The sequence below is a fragment of the Crinia signifera genome, chromosome 3 (genome assembly GCF_055691185.1).
Source record: "Crinia signifera chromosome 3, ASM5569118v1, whole genome shotgun sequence".
NCBI classification, from domain to species: domain Eukaryota; kingdom Metazoa; phylum Chordata; class Amphibia; order Anura; family Myobatrachidae; genus Crinia; species Crinia signifera.
Genome location: NC_139219.1, coordinates 124,737,398 through 124,759,854, shown reverse-complemented (window position 1 = coordinate 124,759,854; position 22,457 = coordinate 124,737,398). Strand labels below are relative to the sequence as shown.

Here is a 22,457-nt window from a genome sequence, read left to right as displayed (position 1 = left end):
CTTATGTCAACATTTACATGTGTTGACCTTTCTGTGTTGGTTTTTTTTCTTGTGGCGATTCGCGTCACACCCCCCCGCAACCCCCCCTCCCGCGATTCGCGGCACCCCCCGTGACCCCCCACCTCCCGCAATTCGCGGCATCCCCCCACCGGAACCCCTGTGAACCCCGCCCTCCCGCGATTCGCGGCACCCACCCCCGCGACCCCCCCTCCCGCAATTCGCGGCACCCCCCCGTGATTTGCGGCAGCTCCAGAATTAAATTGCACATGGAAAACACTGACATGGCTATGGTCGACAATGAAAAAGGTTGACATGAGTTTTTGAAGTCTTTTTGTCATTTTTTGAATATTTTCATATTCATTCTCATGTGTCGACATGGACACCAATGAAGTGCCACACTTATGTCAACATTTACATGTGTTGACCTTTCTGTGTTGATTTTTTTCTTGTGGCGATTCGCGTCACACCCCCCGCAACCCCCCCTCCGGCGATTCGCGACACCCCGGCACCCCCCCGGCACCCCCCCGCGACCCCCCCCTCCCGCAATTCGCGGCAACCCCCCACCGGAAACTCCCATGAACCCCGCTCTCCCGCGATTCGCGGCACCCACCCCCCGCAACCCCCCCCTCCCGCAAATCGCGGCACCCCCCGCGATTCGCGGCAGCCCCAGGATTAAATGGCACATGCAAAACACTGACATGGCTATGGTCGACAATGAAAAAGGTTGACATGAGTTTTTGAAGTTTTTTTTTTTATTTTTTAATGTTTTCATATTCATTCTCATGTGTCGACATGGACACCAATGAAGTGCCACACTTATGTCAACATTTACATGTGTTGACCTTTCTGTGTTGATTTTTTCTTGTGGCGATTCGCGTCACACACCCCCCACCCCCCCGCAACCCCCACTCCCGCGATTCACGGCACACACACACACCCCCGCGATTCTCGGCACCCCACCCCGTGACCCCCCCTCCCGTGATTCACGGCACACCCCCCGCGACCCCCCCTACCATGATTCGCCGCAACCCCCGCCCCCGTAACCCCCCTCCCGCGATTTGCGGCAACCCACCCCGCGACCCCCCTCCCGCGATTCTCTGCAATCCCTCCCCTCCCGTGATTCGCAGCATCCACCCCCCCACAACCCCCCCTCCTGCAATTCGCGGCACCCCCCGCGACCCCCCCTCCTGCAATTCGCGGCACCCTCCGCGACCCCCCCTCCCGCGATTCGCGGCACCCTCCGCGACCCCCCCTCCAGGGCATCTTTCATACAATTCTAACCATATTTCTCATATACAAACGTTCACAAATTAAGGGGGCGCAGCCCCTTACGACGGTGTGAAGAGCGCCCGTAGGGCGCGATGAATCACCTAGTATATATATATACATATATACACACATATATATATATATATATATATATATATGTGTGTGTGTGTGTGTGTGTGTGTATATACCCCACCGATCGCCAGCCCCCCCCCCCCCCTCCCACCCGGCAGCCCCCCTCCCTCCCACCCACCCGGCTGCCGCAGCGCCAGCACCCCTCCCACCCCCCCGCCAGCCGCAGCGCCAGCCCCCCTCCCAAAGCTGGTGACTAAAATGGGGTCACTTGTGGGGGGGTTCCACTGTATTGGTGCTTCGGGGGTCTTGCTAATGCGACATAGCACCCACCATTCATTCCGCCACCAAAAATCACTCCTTCCCTTCTGAGTCCTGCCATGCACCCAACTGGTATTTTTTGGTCACACGTGAGGCATTGCCGTACTCGGGAGAAATTGGGGCACAGATTTTGGGGTGCTTTGTCTCCTTCATTCCTTGTGAAAATAAAAAATTTTGAGCCAGAACTGCATTTTTCTGTAAAAAATTACATTTTTTTACACAAAAATGCAGATCTGGCTCAAAATTTTTCATTTTCACAAGGAATGAAGGAGACAAAGCACCCCAAAATCTGTGCCCCAATTTCTCCCGAGTACGGCAATGCCTCATGTGTGACCAAAAAATACCAGTTGGGTGCATGGCAGGACTCAGAAGGGAAGGAGTGATTTTTGGATTTTGCAGCACAGATTCTGGTTGAATGACCCCCGAAACACCCATACAGTGGAACCCCCCCACAAGTGACCCCATTTTGCAAACTACACCCTTCAGGGAATTCATCAAGGGGTATAGTGTACATTTCAAACCCCCCGGGGTTTCACCAATTTTGATACAACTGAGCTGTGAAAATGAAAAATTTATTTTTTTTCATTTTCACTGCCCAGTTGTACCACAATTGGTGAAACCCCTGGGGGTTTGAAATGTACACTATACCCCTAGATGAATTCCCTGAAGGGTGTAGTTTGCAAAATGGGGTCACTTGTGGGGGGGGTACCTAACTTTTAGCATCTTATGGTGCCTAGAAACCTACATTGTGCCTAAAAAATAATCTCATAAAAAGGAGGCTCCAAAATCAAGTAGGTGCTCCTTCTATTATGAAGCCTGTGGTTTGGTCACCGTGCACACTAGGGCCACATATAGGATATTTATGAAAACCAAAGAATTGGGGGAATCAATTTTTAGTCACATTTCTCTAGTAAAATCTACTGTGTTCCTTAGAAAAATGTATTAAAATTGCAAATCTGCAAAAAAAATGAAATTTTGAAATTTCACCTACACTTTCTTTTAATTTCTGTGAAACACCTAAAGGGTTAACAAACTTCCAAAATGCTGTTTTGAATACTGTGAGGGGTGCAGTTTTTGAAATGGCATCATTTATGGGGGTGTCTCACATACAAGTCACTCAAAGTCACATCATAACTGACCTGGTCCCTAAAAAAATCAGAGTTTGAAATTTTCTTGAAAATTTGAGAATTTGCTATTCATATTTTAAGCCTCCTAGTGTCCAAAAAAATGAAAATGAGGTTGAAATAATGATGGCAACATAAAGTAGACATATGGTCTATGTTAGTTATTCACTATTTTGAGTGGTAAGATTATTTGTCTCACAAGCAGAAAATTTAACATTTTGCAAATCGCAAAATTTTCCATTTTTTTACGACATTTTGGTATTTTTCACAAAAAAACACAGACTGTATCGACGAAAATTTACCACTAACTTGAAGTACAATGTGTCACGAGAAAACAATCTCAAAATCACTGGGATAAGTAAAAGCAAAAAAAGTTATCCCCACTTAAGTGATACATGCCAGATTTGAAAAAAAGGGCTCTGTCAGGAAGGCAAAAACTGGCTCTGTCATGAAGGGGTTAAAAAACATCAGAATTCAGCGGATATCTCGCACTGCACTGAACTCGGGCAGCATGAAATTCCGGCCATAGTGTAAGGTGCATTTAGATTTGTGGAGTATAAGTTTAATGACGGCATATAGTGCAAGGGGCATTATGATGTGTGACGTAATGTTTAAGGGGCATGGGGGGGGGGGGGGGCGCCAGAAACTTTTTTGGCTGGGGGGGAGCAAAATTTATAGTTACGCCACTGAGCTAAATTAATTAATTAGTGTAATGTAAGCATGCCAAATATCATTGTATGCGACTGTATCAGCAAACCAAATAATGTTACACTATGGGGGTTATTCTGTTTGGTACGGTGGAACCGTATACGGGCGGATCTGGCTTTTTTTTTCATCTGCGCATGTGTATCTTTCGCAATGCGCATGTGCGGCGACCTCACACCGCTCACGGACGGGTCTCTCCGTGCGAAAAAACCTGTCCGCAAGAACACGGTCATTGTGGGCAGCATGTGGGCATTTTTATGGGAGCGGCCGGAATAATGAGGGAAACTGGGCGTACACGGGGGTGTGCACAGAAAATGCACGGTGCCACAACCGCCTCGATCGTCGAACGCACCGTGAATTTTGGCCCAAAGATTGCTCATGACCACCCCTAGAGCTACCGCATGAGAGCGGACGCCTGGGTCTGCTAATTAACGCTGATTACTACTCACACACATACACCTGAATGTAATAAGCAATGCTGCAGGCTATTACGTGAAATCCATTGTTTCACTACCTGCAAGCCACACACAGCCCTCAAACACATTGGAAGCTTATCTTTCTACACTTCTCAACATGTAAAGTTTGGTTTAATTTTAGATAATATTCATTCTAATACCTGGTATATATGTCCAGGTAGTTATTTTATAACTATCTACACCCATTCAGAAAGTGTTTTTTTCTACTTTAAAAAGCAGGACACTCAATTCACAGAAGTCGACATGTGTCAACTTTTTCACTGTAACACAAACAGGCAAGTTTTTTAATATGAAAAAGACACATAAACCACTTCTAATACCCCTTTCACATTGCACTTTTAAAACGGGATATTGCCGTTTTTTTCCCATTTTAAAACGTTTAAGGCTGCAATGTGAAAGTGCCAAAGTTGATTTACAGGTTAAAGATAACCGGTATTTCAACACGGTTAAAAAGCAGTGTCCTACACGTTTTAAAGCCGTGTTTTAGGCAGTGTGAATGGCTCTATTTCAATGGCTTGAAACATGTCCCTTGGGGGTTAAACGGGTTGAATTTTGAATGGTATAAAATTATTTTTAAAACGGTTTTCACCTGCAATGTGAAAGGTCTCAAGGCTCAGACCCGTTTTAAAGTCCCATTTAAGAATACCGTGTCATTACCCTTTTCTGCAATGTGAAAGCAGTATAAGAGCAACAATGATGTTTTTGGACTCAATTTCTACTTGCAATGGTGGAGCAATGTCCTAAGGCCAGGGGCGTAACTATAGCACCGCAGCCCCCGTCACCGCGGGGGGCGCTGGGCATGTGGGGGCACCGGGGGCTGCGGTGCTATAGTTACCCCCCCCCAATCCCCCGCAGACTTACGTAGCTCGCTGGTCCCGGCGGCTCCGTTCTTCTGATGAGGACCACCACAAAATGGCCGCCCCCATATAGCACACTGTTCTCTGAAACTGTCTGCTGTATGGGGGCGGCTATTTTGTGGTGGTCCTCAGCAGAAGAATGGAGCCGCCGGGACCAGCGCAGCGCGATAGGTAAGACTGCGGGGGAGAGGGTTAGCATAGGCGACGGGGCGGCCGGGGGGGCTGCTTGACGGGGCGGTGGCGGCGGGGGGTGGGTATGGGCGCCCCCCCCTAACGGCGGGGGGGCGCCCAAAACGTAGCTACGCCACTGCCTAAGGCCATGGCCACTATTTTGCACACAATCTGTATTTTTTTCCCCAAGAACATACATTATACACTTTCATATCTGCTATGAACTTTATGTAGCACACTCTGTATGTAAGATGCCACCAAGCACATTATTGCAATCACATATCTCTAACAAAGGATCCCAACATCTGACTATCACACTCTAAAGTCTTATTTTGAACAATATTAGAACATGTTTGCATGTGGCGTACGCTCAGATATACGGAAGGTGTCTGTGGGAAAACGGACGAGATCCGTCCGTGCACTGTGGCGTACGCTCTGATGTACGCCAGGTATCGGTGGCTAAGAGGGAGCTCTGTCCGTACACGGTGGCGTACGCTCAAGTGAACGCCACTCCTCATTGTCGGTGTTTATGACGTCCGTGTGCGGCTGTTCTGTGGGCGGACTTACGCTCACCGTGAGCGTACGGAAAGCGCACGGTGTGACGGACCTTACGTACGTTTCACCATACCAAACAGAATAACCCCCTATGAGGATGGAAAACACAGTAGCATAACACAGAAGCATATGATTTTAATCAACAAAAACTGCTTGTGCATCAGATTCACATAGCAAACAAATAATTTTTTAAATGTTTATTTGTTAGAAATTAGCTCTAATTTTGTACTTGTAAGTGAATTTGAATTTGCTGAATGTAACTTACCCCAAACAAAACCAACTCTAATTATGTCAGACTTTATAGAGCTGTTTTGTGTGCAACTAACTCCTAATACAGTGGTTCCCAAACTTTCTCAACCAGGGCATTCTAGAATATCAGCATTTGTTCAAGGCACCCCTAGTCAAAAAGATCATTTGGATAAATAAAAAAATTAAATAAATTGTTCTTAACTGTAATGTAAGCTTGCGAGCAGGGCCCTCCTACATTTTGACTGTCTGTAAATACCCTGTTTGTTCTATCACTGTCTCCTTTGTAAAGCATGGAATATGCTGCACTATTTAAGAAACTTTTAATAAATAAATAACTGTCACCCTCCAGTTCAGTTATGTGGTGGGGAACATAGCTGTGGTTCTAATTGTCCATACATTTTATGATTGGTAGCCACCAGCACTGGTTTTGCCTATCACTTTGAGCATAAATAATTTGTTTTGGTTGTGGACCCCAAAGCAGAGGCACTCTTGCAAACATGCTGAGGCACCCCAGGTTGCCTAGGCACACACCGTTTGGGAACTGTCCTAATACATAGACCGAGTTGTATATTTAACATCAGCAAAACATTTGGATCCGTATTTTTACCAGCAACTCTTATTTGGAGCCGTAAACATCCGACTTTTGTTGAACTCGGATATACAGTATTAGCCTGCTTTGTAAAATGTCCAGCTTTTGTGGAAAAATTGGATATTTCAACAAATTTGTACCAAAATTGTCTCCCATTAGCATAGGCGAATCTAGAATTATGGTAATGGGTGGTCCCAGATCCATACACAATAGTAGGGGGACCTTTGCGCGGCGAAAAGGGGGCGTGGTCTCATGGGAAGGAGGCATGGCATCACATAAAGGGGTGTGGTATTACACTTTCAACCATACATAGTAACAGGGCCGGTGCAAGGCACCGGAGCGCCCCAGGCGAGTCGGGGTGGGGGCGCCCCGGTGCCGGGGGGGGTGTACCTGTCCTGCGGCTGTGTATATAAAGCTTGCGGTGGCGGCGGGTCCCCTGCAGTCAAGAAATAACGAGCGCTATCCGCCTGGCTACGCGGAAGCGCTTCTGTTGTGAAAACACTGGCCGCACGGTGCACGCTGATTGGCTGAATCTCAGCCAATCAGCGTGCGGCTAGTGTTTCCGCGTAGCCAGGCGGATAGCGCTCATTATTTCTTGACTGCAGGGACCCCCCGCTGCCGCCGCCGCAAGCTTTATATACACAGCCACAGGACAGGTACCCCCGCGGCATGGGGGGGGGGGGCGAAATGCCGCCCTCCAGTGGCCGGCGCCCTAGCCAAATGCCTAGATTTGCCTAGTGGTGGCGCCGGCCCTGCATAGTAATGCCCATTACACATTTTAGCAAACTCCGTAATACTCATTACACAAAGCCACACGCCGTAATGCCAATTACACATAAGGCCACACACCATAATGCCCATTACACATTGTGCCACACATCATGATGCCCATTACATACTATATAACAAACCGTAATGCCCATTACATATTTGCCACATAAGTGCTGCTTACCTACGTGCTCATTGCTAGGGGGTTCTTGCTTGATGGCACCATAGTACCCATTACACATGATGCCGCAAAACATAGTACCCATTACACATGATGCCACACACCATAGTACCCATTACACATGATGCCGCGCACCATAGTACCCATTACACATGATGCTGCACACATAATGTCCCTTACACATGATGCTGCACATATAAAGCTGCTTACACATGATGCTGCACACCATAATGACCCTTACACATTAAGCCACACATTATGCGTAATGCCCCCACATACCGCCACTTGTAGTGTCCCTTAAGCAATGCCCCCAAAAGTGCCACGTACTGTAAATTTTTATATGAGCCTTCGCTGCTGCCGCAGGGAGCGATGGAGAGCGGGGCAGCTGCTTCTATGGGGAAAGGAGCAGAGAGCAGCGCAGAGCATGCTCCTACTCCCCTCCTGGTGTCCTCTCTAGCCGAGTGGACATTTGAAATATTGTGCGCGCTGTTGTTGTGCGTGACGTCGGGGGGAGCACGCCGGGCGCCGGCACCACATGATTAAAGGGGGGGGCGGGCTGAGGTGAAAGCGGGGAGAAGAATTGGAGCGGAAGCTGCAGGGGTGACAGTCATTGACAGCTGGGCACAGAGCAGGGGGCTGCCCGGCTGTATTCAGAGCACTGCAGGTCACGGCTGTTTGAAATAATACCCCTTTCACAACAGAAAATGCAGGGATTAAACCAGGAATATGGTCCCAGGATCATGCAGGGACATTCCCAGGCTGACCCCTTATACACCAGCCTAGTCCCTGCATTTTCTGGTGTGAGGGGGAGAGACAACCACTCCCCTCTCCCTACCCCCCTTTAAACAACCAGCTATATCTTCGGAACCAACTGACCCATTACATGAGACCAGTATCATATTAAAGAACTTTTGAGTTGGCTTCGAATGATTTTGGTCCCGTGAAACTGGGCTGTTTGGTTCCAGAGAAATCTCTCCTCAAAGAACATAGTCATGAAATTACATTTAAGAAATGAAATAAAACGGTTTAACCTCAATATCCCTGGAACCAATTAACCCATATGGACAGGGCCAGTCGGGGTGGGGGCGCCCCGGTGCCGGGGGAGGTGTGGGGGGGTACCTGTCCTGCGGCGCTGTGTAGTTAAAGCTGGCGGCCGCGGCGGCGGCAGCGGGGGTCCCTGCCGTCAATAAGAAGAAATAACCAGCGCTATCCGCCGGGCTATGCGGAAGCGCTTCTGTTGTGAAAACCCTGTCCGCACAGCCAATCAGCGTGCGGACAGGGTTTTCACAACAGAAGCGCTTCCGCATAGCCCGGCGGATAGCGCTGGTTATTTCTTCTTATTGACGGCAGGGACCCCCCCCTGCCGCCGCCGCCGCCAGCTTTAACTACACAGCGCCGCAGGACAGGTACCCCCGTGGCATGGGGGGCAAAATGCCGCCCTGCATATGGATCCAGATTGGTATCAGATTGAAGGCCCAGCGATTTGGGTTCGACTGAGATCAACCTCGAGCTTCAGTGATGCCGAAGGGGGAACTGGCAGCCGTTGAACTGGGTGGGGGTCGGAATTAGCGGGTCCCATGTTATCCTATAGGGAAAATGTTCCAGCTTTGCCTGGCGGTATCTCCGGTTCCCAGGGGGCTGGAGACACGGGGCTGGGCTCGTTGGAAAGCCCCATCCCTCAGCTACAAAGTGGGCTAATGGATGGTCCTGTGCACCCCCGGACCACCCCCTAGATTCTCCTATGCCCATTACATCACAACCATTGTCTCAGAACTGCTAATATTTTACACATTACCTCAGCCGGTCAATATAGTATTTCCTGAATGAGCGAGCAGGTATTTGATCTGAAGATGAACACGAAAGATCTCCCAGGAGATTAAAATGACAAATAACCTACAAAGGGGAGAACTCATAGATAGGATGTATAACACAGGGGTCTTTTCCAATAAAAGGATAAAATATAGGGCGAAATGTAATGGGGTGCGGGGGGGTTTTTTGCGTTTCTTTTTCTCGCAAAAACTGCCGTTTTCGGGCATTTCCCGAAAATCGCATATTTTATAGGGTGCGATTCGCGGCAAAAAAATCGCACTTTTTGCCGCGAAATCGCACATTTTGAAGTGGCGATTTTTAGTCACACTTCAATTCGCATCCAGAAGTTTTCCCATTGGAAAGCATCTAACTTGCACATGTAATAGGGTGCGATTTTTGGTAAAGGTTACCAACAATCGCAAAAAAATTAGACCAGGTTCTGGCTGGCGAATTTGACAGAATCATGCACAGATCATTGTGATCTGTGCATTGTCCTGTCCAAAAAAAGGGTTAAAAAAAAACTGGAAAAAAAACTGCGTGGGGTCCCCCCTCCTGAGCATAACCAGCCCGGGCTGAAAGAGCCTGGTTTCATAAAATCACAGGAACAAACAAGTCGGGGTTCCGTGGATTTTATAAAACCAGCAACCGGTCCTGGTTCCCAAGATACGGGGGACAAAATGACTAGGGTTCCCCCGTATTTCAAGAACCAGCACAGGGCCCAACCAGCCAGCAGGGTAATGCCACAGCCGGGGGAGACTTTTTATACAAGTCCCCCCGGCAAAGCATTCATCCCCCTGACCGGTCAGCATGGGCAGGGGTCCTGGGGGAGTGGGGACCCCCCCCCAAGAAGGGGTCCCCCCCTCCAGAACTTACCTGCCCATGCTGAAGCCTGTCTCTGCCATCTGAAACATCTCTGCGCCTCTCATTCCAATCGTGTACCGGCGGCGGAGACAGAGAAGATGGAGAAGATGTCGGTATGTTCGTCAGAGGACCTGGGTGAGTAGGATTTCCTTCCACAGGTCCCCCATGGATTTCTTCGGATCCAGGACCCCGGACTCTTCAGCCCTGGAGCCCTGGACCCGGACCAGCCCCGGAACCAAGCCACCGGACCGGACCCAGGGACCTACCGATGGGCTCAAGATAGGTAAGTATCAGTATGTGTGAGCTTTGTATGTATTAAAGTTTTATTTTAAATGTATGTCAGTGTGTTTATTTAATTATTTATTTTACTGTGGAACTACAAGTGTCAGCAGGGCCCTTTAATGCCCCGCATGCTGGGACTTGTGGTTCTCCAAGCCCCAGCATGTGGGAAAGGCTTGCTGGGACTCATAGTTCCATGGTATAAGATAATAGTTTTTCATCTATTTTTTTACACCATTTATAAGCTGGATGCCCACCGCCCAGGGGCATCGAGGACAGCCCCGGGCTTCAGCATGGGCAGGTAAGTTCTGGAGGGGGGGACCCCTTCTTTGGGGGGGGTTCCCCACTCCCCCAGGACCCCTGCCCATGCTGACCGGTCAGGGGGATGAATGCTTTGGCCGGGGGGACTTGTATAAAAAGTTTCCCCCCGGCTGTGGCATTACCCTGCTGGCTGGTTGGGCCTGGTGCTGGTTCTTGAAATACGGGGGACCCCTAGTCATTTTGTCCCCTGTATTTTGGGAACCAGGACCGGCCCTTGAGCCTGGTGTTGGTTTTATAAAATCCACGGAACCCCGACTTATGAAACCAGGCTCTTTCAGCCCGGGGCTGGTTATGCTCAGGAGGGGGGACCCCACGCAGTTTTTTTCCCGTTTTTTTTTTTACACAAAATTGCATGTTTTAAAATGACTGAAAATGCGCACATTTTCATGAGTAAAAATCGCCCTAAATCGCACCCTATTGCACTTTTTTGCCGCAAATTTGCATCTCATTACATATGCGAATTTGCGGCAAAAAATGCGATTTTCTTTTAATGTGCGATTTGGTGCGATGTTTTGTCCACTGTAAACAAAATGCATACAGACCACAGGTTGTGGTTGACCAAAATTTCCCAAAAAGGGGTGGGATGGAGATGGGTTGATCATACAGATCAACATCTGACAAAGCAATCCATAAGTCATAAAACGGTTTGTCAGTCTTTTTACCCAGCTATTAGAGCAAGCCATTTTCAATGCTTTTATTTTATATAATAAATAAAAGTGACAACAACTATCAACAATTTGGATGGCAGAAGTGATGACCATTTTACAGAGCCCTCCACATTAAGACACTGTCATTTGGCTAACAGAGAGGTAATGACCAGATTTTTCCGAGACGCAATCCAGCAACAAAATGTGCTGTGTACTGCCACCCACCCAGTAATGCCACTGGTGTGCTGTGCATGTGAGCCCCACTCACTAAACTTACCTACCATGGGGGATGTCGCCAACTCAGAACACATTTCTGTGACAATGGAGGTTTGCCATTCTTCTGGAGATAAATGCAATAGAGATATCGGTGGGAAAATGATCCAAGTGGGGGCTTGCATGGACACTGCACAAGGGCTCCTCACCTCTTAAGTTGCTCCTGCGTAATGTGTATACTTTGTGTACAGTCCAGTCCCACCTCCTGTCATCTATAGATTGTAAGCTTGCAGCAGGGCCCTCTAACCCCCAAGTCTGTCTGTTATTACCCAGTTTGTTTTATCACTGTCTACTATTGTAAAGCGCAACGGAATCTGCTGAGCTATATAAGAAACTGTAAATAAATAAATAAATAAATAAAAATTTACTGGTGCATCTGCTCCCTTTACTTCCATGACAAGAGATACACATTTGAAACGTATGCAGAGTTTGTCACATTACACATATGTGTTGATATATGCAACTTTATTCTGAGGATGCAATTTATTTTTGTTTCTGCTTCCAACTCTGAATGACGCCCTGTACAAATGTCACTGCAACAGATATTAGTATATATTAAATGCCAAAATGTTCATTCAATCACTAGTAAGTACAGTATATATCTATGTATTATGCTTTGAGTCACAGTTTTGTGGTATTATATTGGTATTATTGTTGTAGTAAGTCTTCTATTATTAACTGCATTATGTGAGTTTATTAATATGTTTATTAATATGCATTATTGTTTTCTTTATGCTTTTTCAGAGTCAAATAATGACACTAGAGAGAACATCTATGAAAATACTTTTGCAGAAGAATCAACTGTATGACAATTTTTAATATAATTAGAAATAAAATAAAATATTCTTATTTTTATATAATAAGTCAGCCTGTACGAGATGGTTTTAATAAATTATTAATTCTTCAGTATTCTGTCACTTCTATATATTACCCAAGAGCCAGCTTAATTCACTTTACAATATTTAAAATGACTTTTGTTTGTATTGTAATCCATCTCCTGTCCATGACCAGTAATTCTCTTATAAGATTACTGAACTAGAAATGGTTTTGTGGCTGTAATCTTAACACTTTAAATTCTAATTGTATTGTGTTCAGTGTGTGCATGTAAGAATTTACTATTAGGTTTCAATATAATGTTAAAGTTCTGTAATAATCTAATAATCAGATCCAACTCACCATTTTATGGTCTATTTTATTTTGTAAAGCAGACACATAAAAACTCTATATGCACATAAAATGGAGAAATCTTCTATCAGTATTAAGCTCTCAATGAACCAATCACAAATGGCTCACTAGTGCTGGCACTTGCTCTTGACCACCTACAAACAAAATGTCTTTCACACTCTTATCTGTGGCAAATGCAGGATTTTTAGAGGGGGGTTTCCAAATGTAATCCAAAGTATCCCACTCTGTAGCACATTGGAGTAAGTAAGAGTCTGGGGGGTGTGGTAGCAGTCATGAAAATTAGTATTTTGATACATTGGTTACAGTATTAATATTTAACAGTACAGATGGTCTATAGTATAGGCTGTTTCAAAGATGCAAATAAAATAAGTGGCCAGGAAAAGGTTAAACATGCCATAATAAATACACAGACATAATAGAACCAGTACTGCACTTGCTAAGCTCACATTCTCCCACCTCTCGATAAGGCTCCTGTCTCTTCCTCCTGGCAGCTACTCTCTAGTCTATTACAATTTTGAGGGCTCAGATCCACACACACACACAGACAGGAAACTTGGTAGAAGAAGCTGCTCCCACGGGGCATGTGCAGCAGTTCTGCTTTTTCCCTTATACTGATATGGTGGCAGCTCGATTTATCATATTATATATCAGTGCTATTGTTGTCATCATTTAAGGCACTTGCCAAGAGATGGCATCCAGAAACCCCCCTGCATTTGCCTATGCTTATATGGTGGTGTGCTGATCTGCATTCAGGCAATGTTAGCACGCATAGATGCCACAATCACAAAAATCTGTGCATCTGCAAATGTGCCCATATAATTTTCAGTGCACAAATGAATGTATACTTTGCAAACAGTTGTAAGTATCTCTCAAACCCAGATAGCTTTATATTTAAATTGAATCAAATGTATGATACAGAATATTAAATAAATGTAAAATATAGGTATGTGATTATAATGCAAACATAAGTTTGCAAAATGTAATAGTAATGCTTGTTATATATTTATTTTTATGTATTCAAATGTGTCTGTCTGTCTGTTTCAAGTTGGCACAAGAACTACTGAAACTATTTTTATAATGCATCATTTTGTATTAGAAATTCCTAGAAATAATCTGCACTTTGTTTTATCTTGACACATCAAGTTACAGCTGAGCAATAACAAAAGCAAAATTTGAAATCTTGCGCCAGCTTGCAGAGCAGCAGCCAATCAAGAGCCATTACTCCCGGTTGGCTGCTGGACCGCGAACAAGAGTGATATTTGAAATAAACGTGGACCTGCTCATTAAGCTGGCTCTCTCCCAGTGCGCATCTCCCTCCTAACTCCTGTTCCTGGCCCTGTACATTAGATGGCAGAGTGGCTTGGGAGGCACATGGCACCCTGCCCCCCAGCACAGCCCGCCAATGGATGGGGGAGGTGGTTGAGGCTTGTGTTCACTTGCAGAGCAGATAATGAGAACATCTGTAGTGCTGACAGTTGCACGGTCAGTCACATGTGAGCGTGCAATGATGACGCATGCCAGTTTAGGCATAACTATGTTAACATCTTCACAGTAAAAAGGTGAATGTCTTCTTCAGAATATTACTTGTAACGTCACTAATACCCCTTTTCCATCAAATTTCGACCTGAGATTTTAACAGGTCTCCACTGTTCTGTCCACATTTCCACTCCACTGTGTTCAGGGTTTTCCCCAGGTAGACACTATTTTCACTAAAAAGGGTGGGTGGGCACCGGCTGGTGGGTGGACAGGCAGTGGTGGGCAGGTAACCGGCGGGTACGCAGCAGCGGGTGGACAGCAGTGGGCAGATAACCAGAGGTTAGGTATCTGATGGAGTGGAAAGCAGCGAGATGGGCAGTGTGAGATGGCTGCATAATGGACTAGCCACCCTGCGTTTATGTGCAAAAACCCAGGATTTTCATGTCAGTGGAAAAGGGGTATAAGATGTCTGGATAAAACCTCCCTTTTCTGTTTCATTCCTAGAATGTTTGGTCATGTTTGGTCACTGTGAAACAAAATGTAAATGTTCATTTATTAAAAATCTTAAATCTACAAAAGTTCTACACAGATTGCTTTGAAATTTGGACACAACGTTGCATTTGTATACGTGCATGTTTGTATATACATACTATTATATAAATGATGAAATTGCACAGTATCAGGCTGGAAGATACATAAGCAGCAATGAAGCGGTATGGCGAATTCTTTAATTTCCCATACATGAACGAAGTCCAGCTGTTGTTTACTTAGCAGTACATCTAGAAAATGTACACTGCATTTATTTCACAGCTGCAAGTGTGCAACAAGCACATCGCCGGCTATCGCACACATAATTATCGCATATGCACACACATAATTATCGCAAAGGACAGCTCTTGCATTAAGAGCTGTCATTTGCTTTGTGGCCAGTAATGTGCGGTAGGTCCCCAGCGGCTCTCCCTCCCTCCCTAACCCGGTGGCTGTTACCCTCATGCTGGCTGGCTGCTCCTCCTCCCTGCACCCAGAAGGGGATGTAGGGGCTAGGGAGGAGGAGGCCACTGGTCTGGCCAGCACAGCATAGTGCTGCCCAGACAAAAGTGAGGGGAGGTCGGCAGGGGGTGTCATAGGGCGATGGGGGTCACGGTTAGAAGCCAATAGGCTTCTATGGGGTATCTCCAGCTTTTGTTAGTTCACAGCTGTAAATCTGCAACAAGCACATCTCCAGATACCGCACAAATAATTATCGCACTGGCCGTCGGGCATGACTCCGCCTCCTCCTCCCTGCACCCGGAAGGGGATGTAGGGCTAGGGAGGAGGAGGACGCTGCTCCAGCCAGCACAGCATTGTGCTTCCCAGACAAAAAGGAGGGGAGGGGGGTCAGCGTGGGGTGCCAGGGGTCAGTACCGGGCAGAGGCGGTTGTGGTAAGAAACCCATAGGCTTCTATGTTGCGTGTTCAAGAGTCTGCAAACCAGACAATCTCTATATCTGCACAGACAATGAAACAACAAAAAATATTGTATACCAACAAGCATTGTAAAATGAAACATATTACAAATGTGCGCTTTCTCTTTTCTTTCTTTTTCATTTAACCAGACTGAGCCACAGCAACGCGTGGCCAGGTACAGCTAGTATTTTAATAAACATTTATTGAAATACTATAAAACGTATATCTCTTCATTGATAGTTTTAAAGAAAATTTAATTGATGAATTTATGACTGATTGACTGCTTGTATTGTTGGTTGTCCATCTGTAACCTTATGCAAATGCCACTCCAAAGCCTTACCCTCTGGAATTCATGCATATGAATGTGCAAGGACTGAGACGCCCACTGTCGACATCAAAAGGGTGCGTGTGTCTTTAGACCATCATCAAGACTTGCACCAGCTCTATGGCAGGTGGGGTTTCTCAGTCTGAGTATGGCCTTATAAGAGAGTGGTTGAGTGCCTGTGCATGCAACCACTTTCACTGCCACCCCTGCAACACTCCCATATCATACCCATAAGGTTAACCATCTCCATTCTCGCACTAAGCCATTTCCCAGTCACCACCCAGGAATGTCCAGACCTTTACCAGGACTTTCTTACTTTTTTTCTTGGTTGAAACAGCCTTTTTGTGAGTACAAGCATGCACCACAGGAGCATTTCGGAATTTTCATGCACAAGTGGTAGGAAACAATCCCCCAACTACATGAATATTGGTATTGAGCTTGGCTCTGAATCAGGCTCAGTATGTTCTTGTATACCGTATTTTCGATATGGTGCTCTGCAGGGGTGTAACTAGATATTCATAGGCCCCATAGCAAAAGTTTGTAAGGGCCCCTATTTAGCAACTATTTAAATGTATGTAAAACATATTACTTTACAGTAAAGATGGGCTCCCTTCAGCTCTGGGACCCATAGCAGCTGCACCCCTTGCACCTATGGTAATTACGCCCTTGGCGCTCTGATTTCTGGAAAGACACAAGGTCTCAAGCAAAAGGTCCTTTCCTTGTACAGTATTTTAATCCCTCATTCTGAATGAACGTGACCATGAAATATATCTGTTTATAGAAATTCTGATTTTTTAGTAGGTAACATTAGAAGAAAAGATAACTGAATTTACTGTTAAAAAAATGATATACAAGACAGAGAGCATTTTTGTGACCACTAGTATTCATTATATCACCCCAGTTCTGGGGGTATTTAATGAAGATAAACCAAATTTACAGTATGGTCATTCTACAATGCATACCTCAGAAATGTCTAGTGCTGTTACAATGCAGACCCATAAAATCTCTGATGGCTTTATAATGCACACCTCCCCTAATTCCTGGTGACCTTCCAATAGACCACAGACCTCTTGTGTCTTTATAGTTATTCAATGTATTTAAAGTCACTCTGTTCCAGCATCCACCAATTTTTAAGACCTATCATTGCATAGATTAGTGAATTAGGAGCTGAATCATTAGCATTATTTTCACTGAAATAATGTAAAAAAAAGGGTATTTTCACCTGAATGCATTAAAGGGCTTTTGAAGCAGTTTTCTAATTAACATTTTCAACACAGGCCGGGCGATAATCGAACAACCACGCAAGCATATCAATCTTAGTACACAGGCGCAAGACCATGATGGGATAAAATCCTGCCACTGTTTTTTATCACTGGCCGTACACAAGTTGATTGACAGGAAGCCTGAATTTGGGGGGTGGTAACCAGACGTTTTCTGGGAGAAGGCATGCATAGCCGTTTCAAGGGAAGTCATGTGACCTCAGCTCTGTTTTTTAGCGCACCCGCCAAGTAAGTCCTGGGCTATGCACGGATTGCACACACTGCAAAAATCATTTGACAGTGAGTGAGTTGTGAATGGATTTTTGCAGCTATACACCAATCCATATCATTTTCGCATTCCATTCGCAAGCATTATACAGCAATTTGCAAGCTTGCACAGTGCAGGATTCACTCTTGCAGGGTGGCAATAACCTGATTGCAGGGCTCTGCAAATTAGCAGCCAAGGCTGTGAATTTTGCAGCCTTGCGAGTCCACCATAGGCCACCTGCATGACCGCTCCCCCCCCCCTTACCTTTGCACGCCATTATCCCCCCACATGGCTGTGAATGGATGATTTGCATAATCATCCATTTGCAGCCGGGGAGCAATCATTCAAAGGGTGGTGACCATTGAACGATTTCTCCAGTTTTCGCAGATCAGAAACACATCTTTGTCATCTCTGATCTGTGAGCATCTGTGTGGAAAGCAGGAGGGTAGCTGACATCCACTGATGTCAGCTGCCCGTCCCCAACACCCACATCCCTGGGCAATTACAATGGGAACTCTCAGTGTTTTCATGGGAATGCCCATGAAACGCTGGGCGTTCCCATGTGCTGCGCCCCCCACTGCCACCCCACGCCCCCTGCCTGCACTGATAGGTGTGAGTGGGTCAGCGAACATGTAGTTTGCCATACCCGAAAGCACCCTGTGTCTGCACATGCACAGGGAGACCGAACCAACTTTAATAACCCCTGGGTCTAAATATCCCCTTGTATTATTTGTGTGCAGCATGTAACAGTTTACCTAAGAAGCTGAAAATGTGTGGTACTATTATCCTGGTATTTAACAGTGGCAGAAAAAAGGCTCGGGCCATGGACACTTTTTGCCTGATGTGACACTAGTAGACACAATCCCATGGTCAACACGGTCATACATCTCCTGCAACGTCCTAAGCACTAGCTCCTCACTCTGAGTGGGGATTGGATTATAGGATCAACAGTAATTAGTCTAGGTTGACCCCAAAAGGTCAAAATTCACAAAGTTGACATAAGCTAAAGGTTGACATGTAAATGGTTAACGCATTAAAAGGTCAACCTGAGAGTTTCGGCAGTTTCTAAATTTGAGACGTGAACCACCAATTAATGCACCTCCTACGCTCGCATTGCTCGCCATGAATCTGGCCAGGTGCCTAAAGGCCCCCATACACTAGGACGACTTGTCCTAAGGACAAGTCGCCCCCGACTTCCCCCTGAGCTTCCCCGGCTGCTCCCCGGGGGAGCTTGATTAGATTGGCACTTGATGTGCCCTTTTTTACATGTGATAAATCGTCTCGATTTATCACATCTAAAAAACCCGGGGAGCAGGGGGGGGGGCTACAGAGCAGGGCTGCTGGTGGGAGCAGGGGGGGCTGGGGACGCTGCGGGGGACACAAGCGGCATAGAGCCGGGCAGAGGGAGCCGGGAGCTGTCAGTGCTAGAAAAAAAAGCCTATACAATGAATGGGCAGCCTGTGATTGGCTGAGCGCTCTCTCAGCCAATTGCTGACTGGCTGAGAGAGCGCTCAGCCAATCACAGGCTGCCCATTCATTGTATGGGCTTTTTTTTTTTATTCAGTACTGACAGCTCCCGGCTCCCCCTGCCCGGCTCTATGCCGCCTGTGTCCCCCGCAGCGTCCCCAGCCCCCCTGCTCCCTCCACCACCGCGCCGCCCCGCTAGGTCCCAAGTCGGGTGGTCGGACGTGCAGCAGGTCCGACCACCCGACACAGATCCGATGCGCACGGGACCGCGCATCGGATCTGAGGGGACATCAAAACTAGCCGATTTTGGTCCGATTTCGGCCAGATCCGACTGATCTGGCCGAAATCTGACCAAAATCGGCTAGTGAGTGGGGGCCTTTACTACTAGAACTGCACTACAACTGCGAAAAAAATAATCATGGGTGGACCATTACTATGTCGATCTTTTGCTTCTGCCGATCTATTGTATTTCAATGCAGCAGGATGTGCAGTAGTGATCTATTGGACAGGTTCTCAAAGTCGGTCCTCTGGACCCCACACAGTGCATGTTTTGCAGGTCTCATCACAGAACCAAGTGAGATAATTAGCTCCACCTTTGGATCTTTTAAAATGTCAGTCAGCAATGAGTGCATCTGTCGGGTGACCTGGAAAATGTGATCGACCATATTAATTGTCCACCCCTGAGGACCGAGTTTGAGAACCACTGATCTATGGCATAGCATTGGATCATTGCGACATCACAAAGCAGCTTACAGTAACCATAGGGTCATGCAAGCCACATGCCATAGATCCTCAAAAGAGGCCAGTAAGTCTATGACTAAAAATGGAGATCTTGGTCTCTTCTTCCCGTAAATAACAATGACATACAAGGCTATCGCTGCCACCTCCTCCCCCAAACGACATCAGACTGTCAGTAACTGACAGTTCTATGCTGTACTGCATCCTATGTCACAGGACCCATTCGCACCACTGGTGCAACTATAATGGGTGTAAGGTGTGATGTGCACACTGGCCCTTGGATCACAGGGTGGCCCACACACTGCACACTCTGCACCCATTAATTGTCCCTCAGCCCGGCATTGACTGTAGAGCTGCAAATATCACTGGAAAAATGGCTAACGCAGTCATTTTCTGGTGATTTACGCATATGCAAAATGGATGTCCCCAGGCATGGGTGAAGTAGACTTTGGCACAATGCATGCACCACTGAAGAAGAGGGGCCTGTTAATAGGCCTCCTCCTATAATAAAGCACTTCTGGTTTGCATTTGTAAAGTACTGAATATTGGTAGTTTGCATATTTATTTTATTTATTTACAGTTTATTGTATAGTGCAGCAGATTCCGTTGCGCTTTACAATTGTAAACAACAGTGATAAAACAAACAGAGTAGTAACAAACCAACATAGAAGTAGGAGGGCCCTGCTTGCAAGCTTATAAATACAAATTCCCCTCTCAAGTGTGGCATTATATTAACCCAACACAGGAAATGTTTGTCTGTTTTGGGGTTGATTGTTTCCAAACTCAGCAATTTCTTGCTAATACATCATTTTTAGAGCAATAACGCAAGTGGTTTATAACAATAAGGTAAATCAAGTGCAACAAGCAGTCCAGTAGATCTCCAAAGAGCATGGTTTCAATTCCTTATGCTATCTTCACCATCAACTACTGCAGTGCCAGATTAAAGTCCTGGAGCTAAATTATATGAAGGGCCTATCGTGTATTGCCAGGCAGTGTGTGACCACAATATGTGTGTTTTCCACCTCATGGCACTCTCGGACACTACAGTAGCAGTAATAATAAAAAAGAACCCATAGGTATAAGCTTCACCTACAGGGCAAAAACAAGAAACAGGAGTGTTGAAACACATTTGGAGCACCTGGAGGACCTGAAATAGATCTTCACGGAGCTGATTGCTTTCAACAATTCTGCTGAGTGGTGCTGCTTCCTTCAGGGCATGGAGGTAGATGGGCAGGACACTTTTATACATCACTGGAGGGGGGGGGGGGTCATTGACTGCTACGGTGTGGGGGACCTCAGATGGCCACTGGCAGGCAGTAGCAGGAAAACATTATTTCCTTTGCAAAGCAGCAGGACAGTAGATAATAAAGGCTATTTTTTTTTTGGAGGGGGGGGGGGGGGGCTGTAATTCCATCTGGCCCATTGTTAATCCAGGCCCTGTAGCCAACACTTATCATTGGCCTCCTCAGGAGTGGTAGTAGTACGTTGTATAATAAACCTCACACAGTTAGATGCAGTCACACGCCGCTCATACCAATTATCTAAAAATAAAGGCTTGGACTACAGAATTACTGGAATATTAAGTCCCTACTCTAAACTAATGGGCCCAATGCATCAGCAATCACAATTAATGGTTTTCCAGATCCAGTGATTTTTTGGCCAGATAAATGGTTTCTACAATCTATTTGACTTGCCCACACATTACAGATTTATTTCAGTGATCGGCAGATTTTTCCCATCTAAAGATTGCATCTTCATATCTGGAAAGTGCCCATACATCACCTCAATCGATTGTCATTTCAGATGTTACTTCTTTTCATAATTTAAATAGAAGAAGACGAAACGGGAATGCCCACACATAAAAAACAACTGCAGATAATACCAGATTATTAAACATGTCTAAAAATCTGATTCAGCAATCGATCGGCCATCCCGATCAATTTTTGATCGGGATCGCCAAAAGGGGGAGCCCACACGTTAAAGATTAATTGTGACAATCATCTCCAGATCTGAGGATGGTCACAATTAATTGCTGATGTATGGGGCCCATTACAATGGGGAGAAGAATGGTCAAATGATGCAGTTATACATAAAGAAAATAACAAAATGTGAAAAATTACAAACATCAAAGGGCTTGGTGCCCTTTTGGCCAAGGATGAGAGATGAACCCTGTCAGACTTGTATAAACTCTGCTCTCTGAAGGAAGTGCCACTATGGGAGATAACCAAGCCGCCTTCATGTGTCACAGCCCTACCAACTACAGAGTTAGTTCTATGCCTTACCAGGTCTATAGCACCCGGGCTTATGGCATTACACCAAACACTGCGAGGCATAAAGTCTGACCAAAAGAATCAGCAGAAATGCCATTCACGCATCTGATTCCAAAGGTCAAGCCCTGATATATTGGTGAGGTCGTTGCCTCCTAAGTGAACAACTACAAACAAAGGAAAGCCAAATTGAAGACAATAAAAGCTCCCACAAACATGACCATAATAACTCCTCAGGGAAGCGTGCCTCATCTGCAACCATGGCAGACACTGACGCTATATATATATATATATATATATATATATATATATATATATATATATATATATATATATATATATATATATAGATAGATAGATAGATAGATAGATAGATAGATTGATAGATAGATATCTATATATATCTCTTATATATTTGGCTACATCTGTCACTCAAAGTGTGTCTGGAGCTCTAACGCTGGGTGGAGCCTCTGACTCACATGACTGACTCACATGACAGAGAA

The 22,457-nt window shown here is 45.8% G+C and overlaps 1 protein-coding gene across 1 annotated transcript in view; it reads left to right on the top strand.

Moving 5' to 3' along the window:
• LOC146062910 (chitin synthase chs-2-like) overlaps nucleotides 1–15,769 on the top strand; it is a 124,758-nt gene extending 108,989 nt beyond the window's left edge. Inside the window, exon 20 of the mRNA XM_083174919.1 lies at nucleotides 12,269–15,769. Within this exon, the coding sequence (XP_083031045.1) occupies nucleotides 12,269–12,333 (65 nt within the window). The 3' untranslated portion in view covers nucleotides 12,334–15,769. The remainder of the gene's footprint in view (nucleotides 1–12,268) is intronic.
• The last annotated feature ends 6,688 nt before the right edge of the window (nucleotides 15,770–22,457 follow it).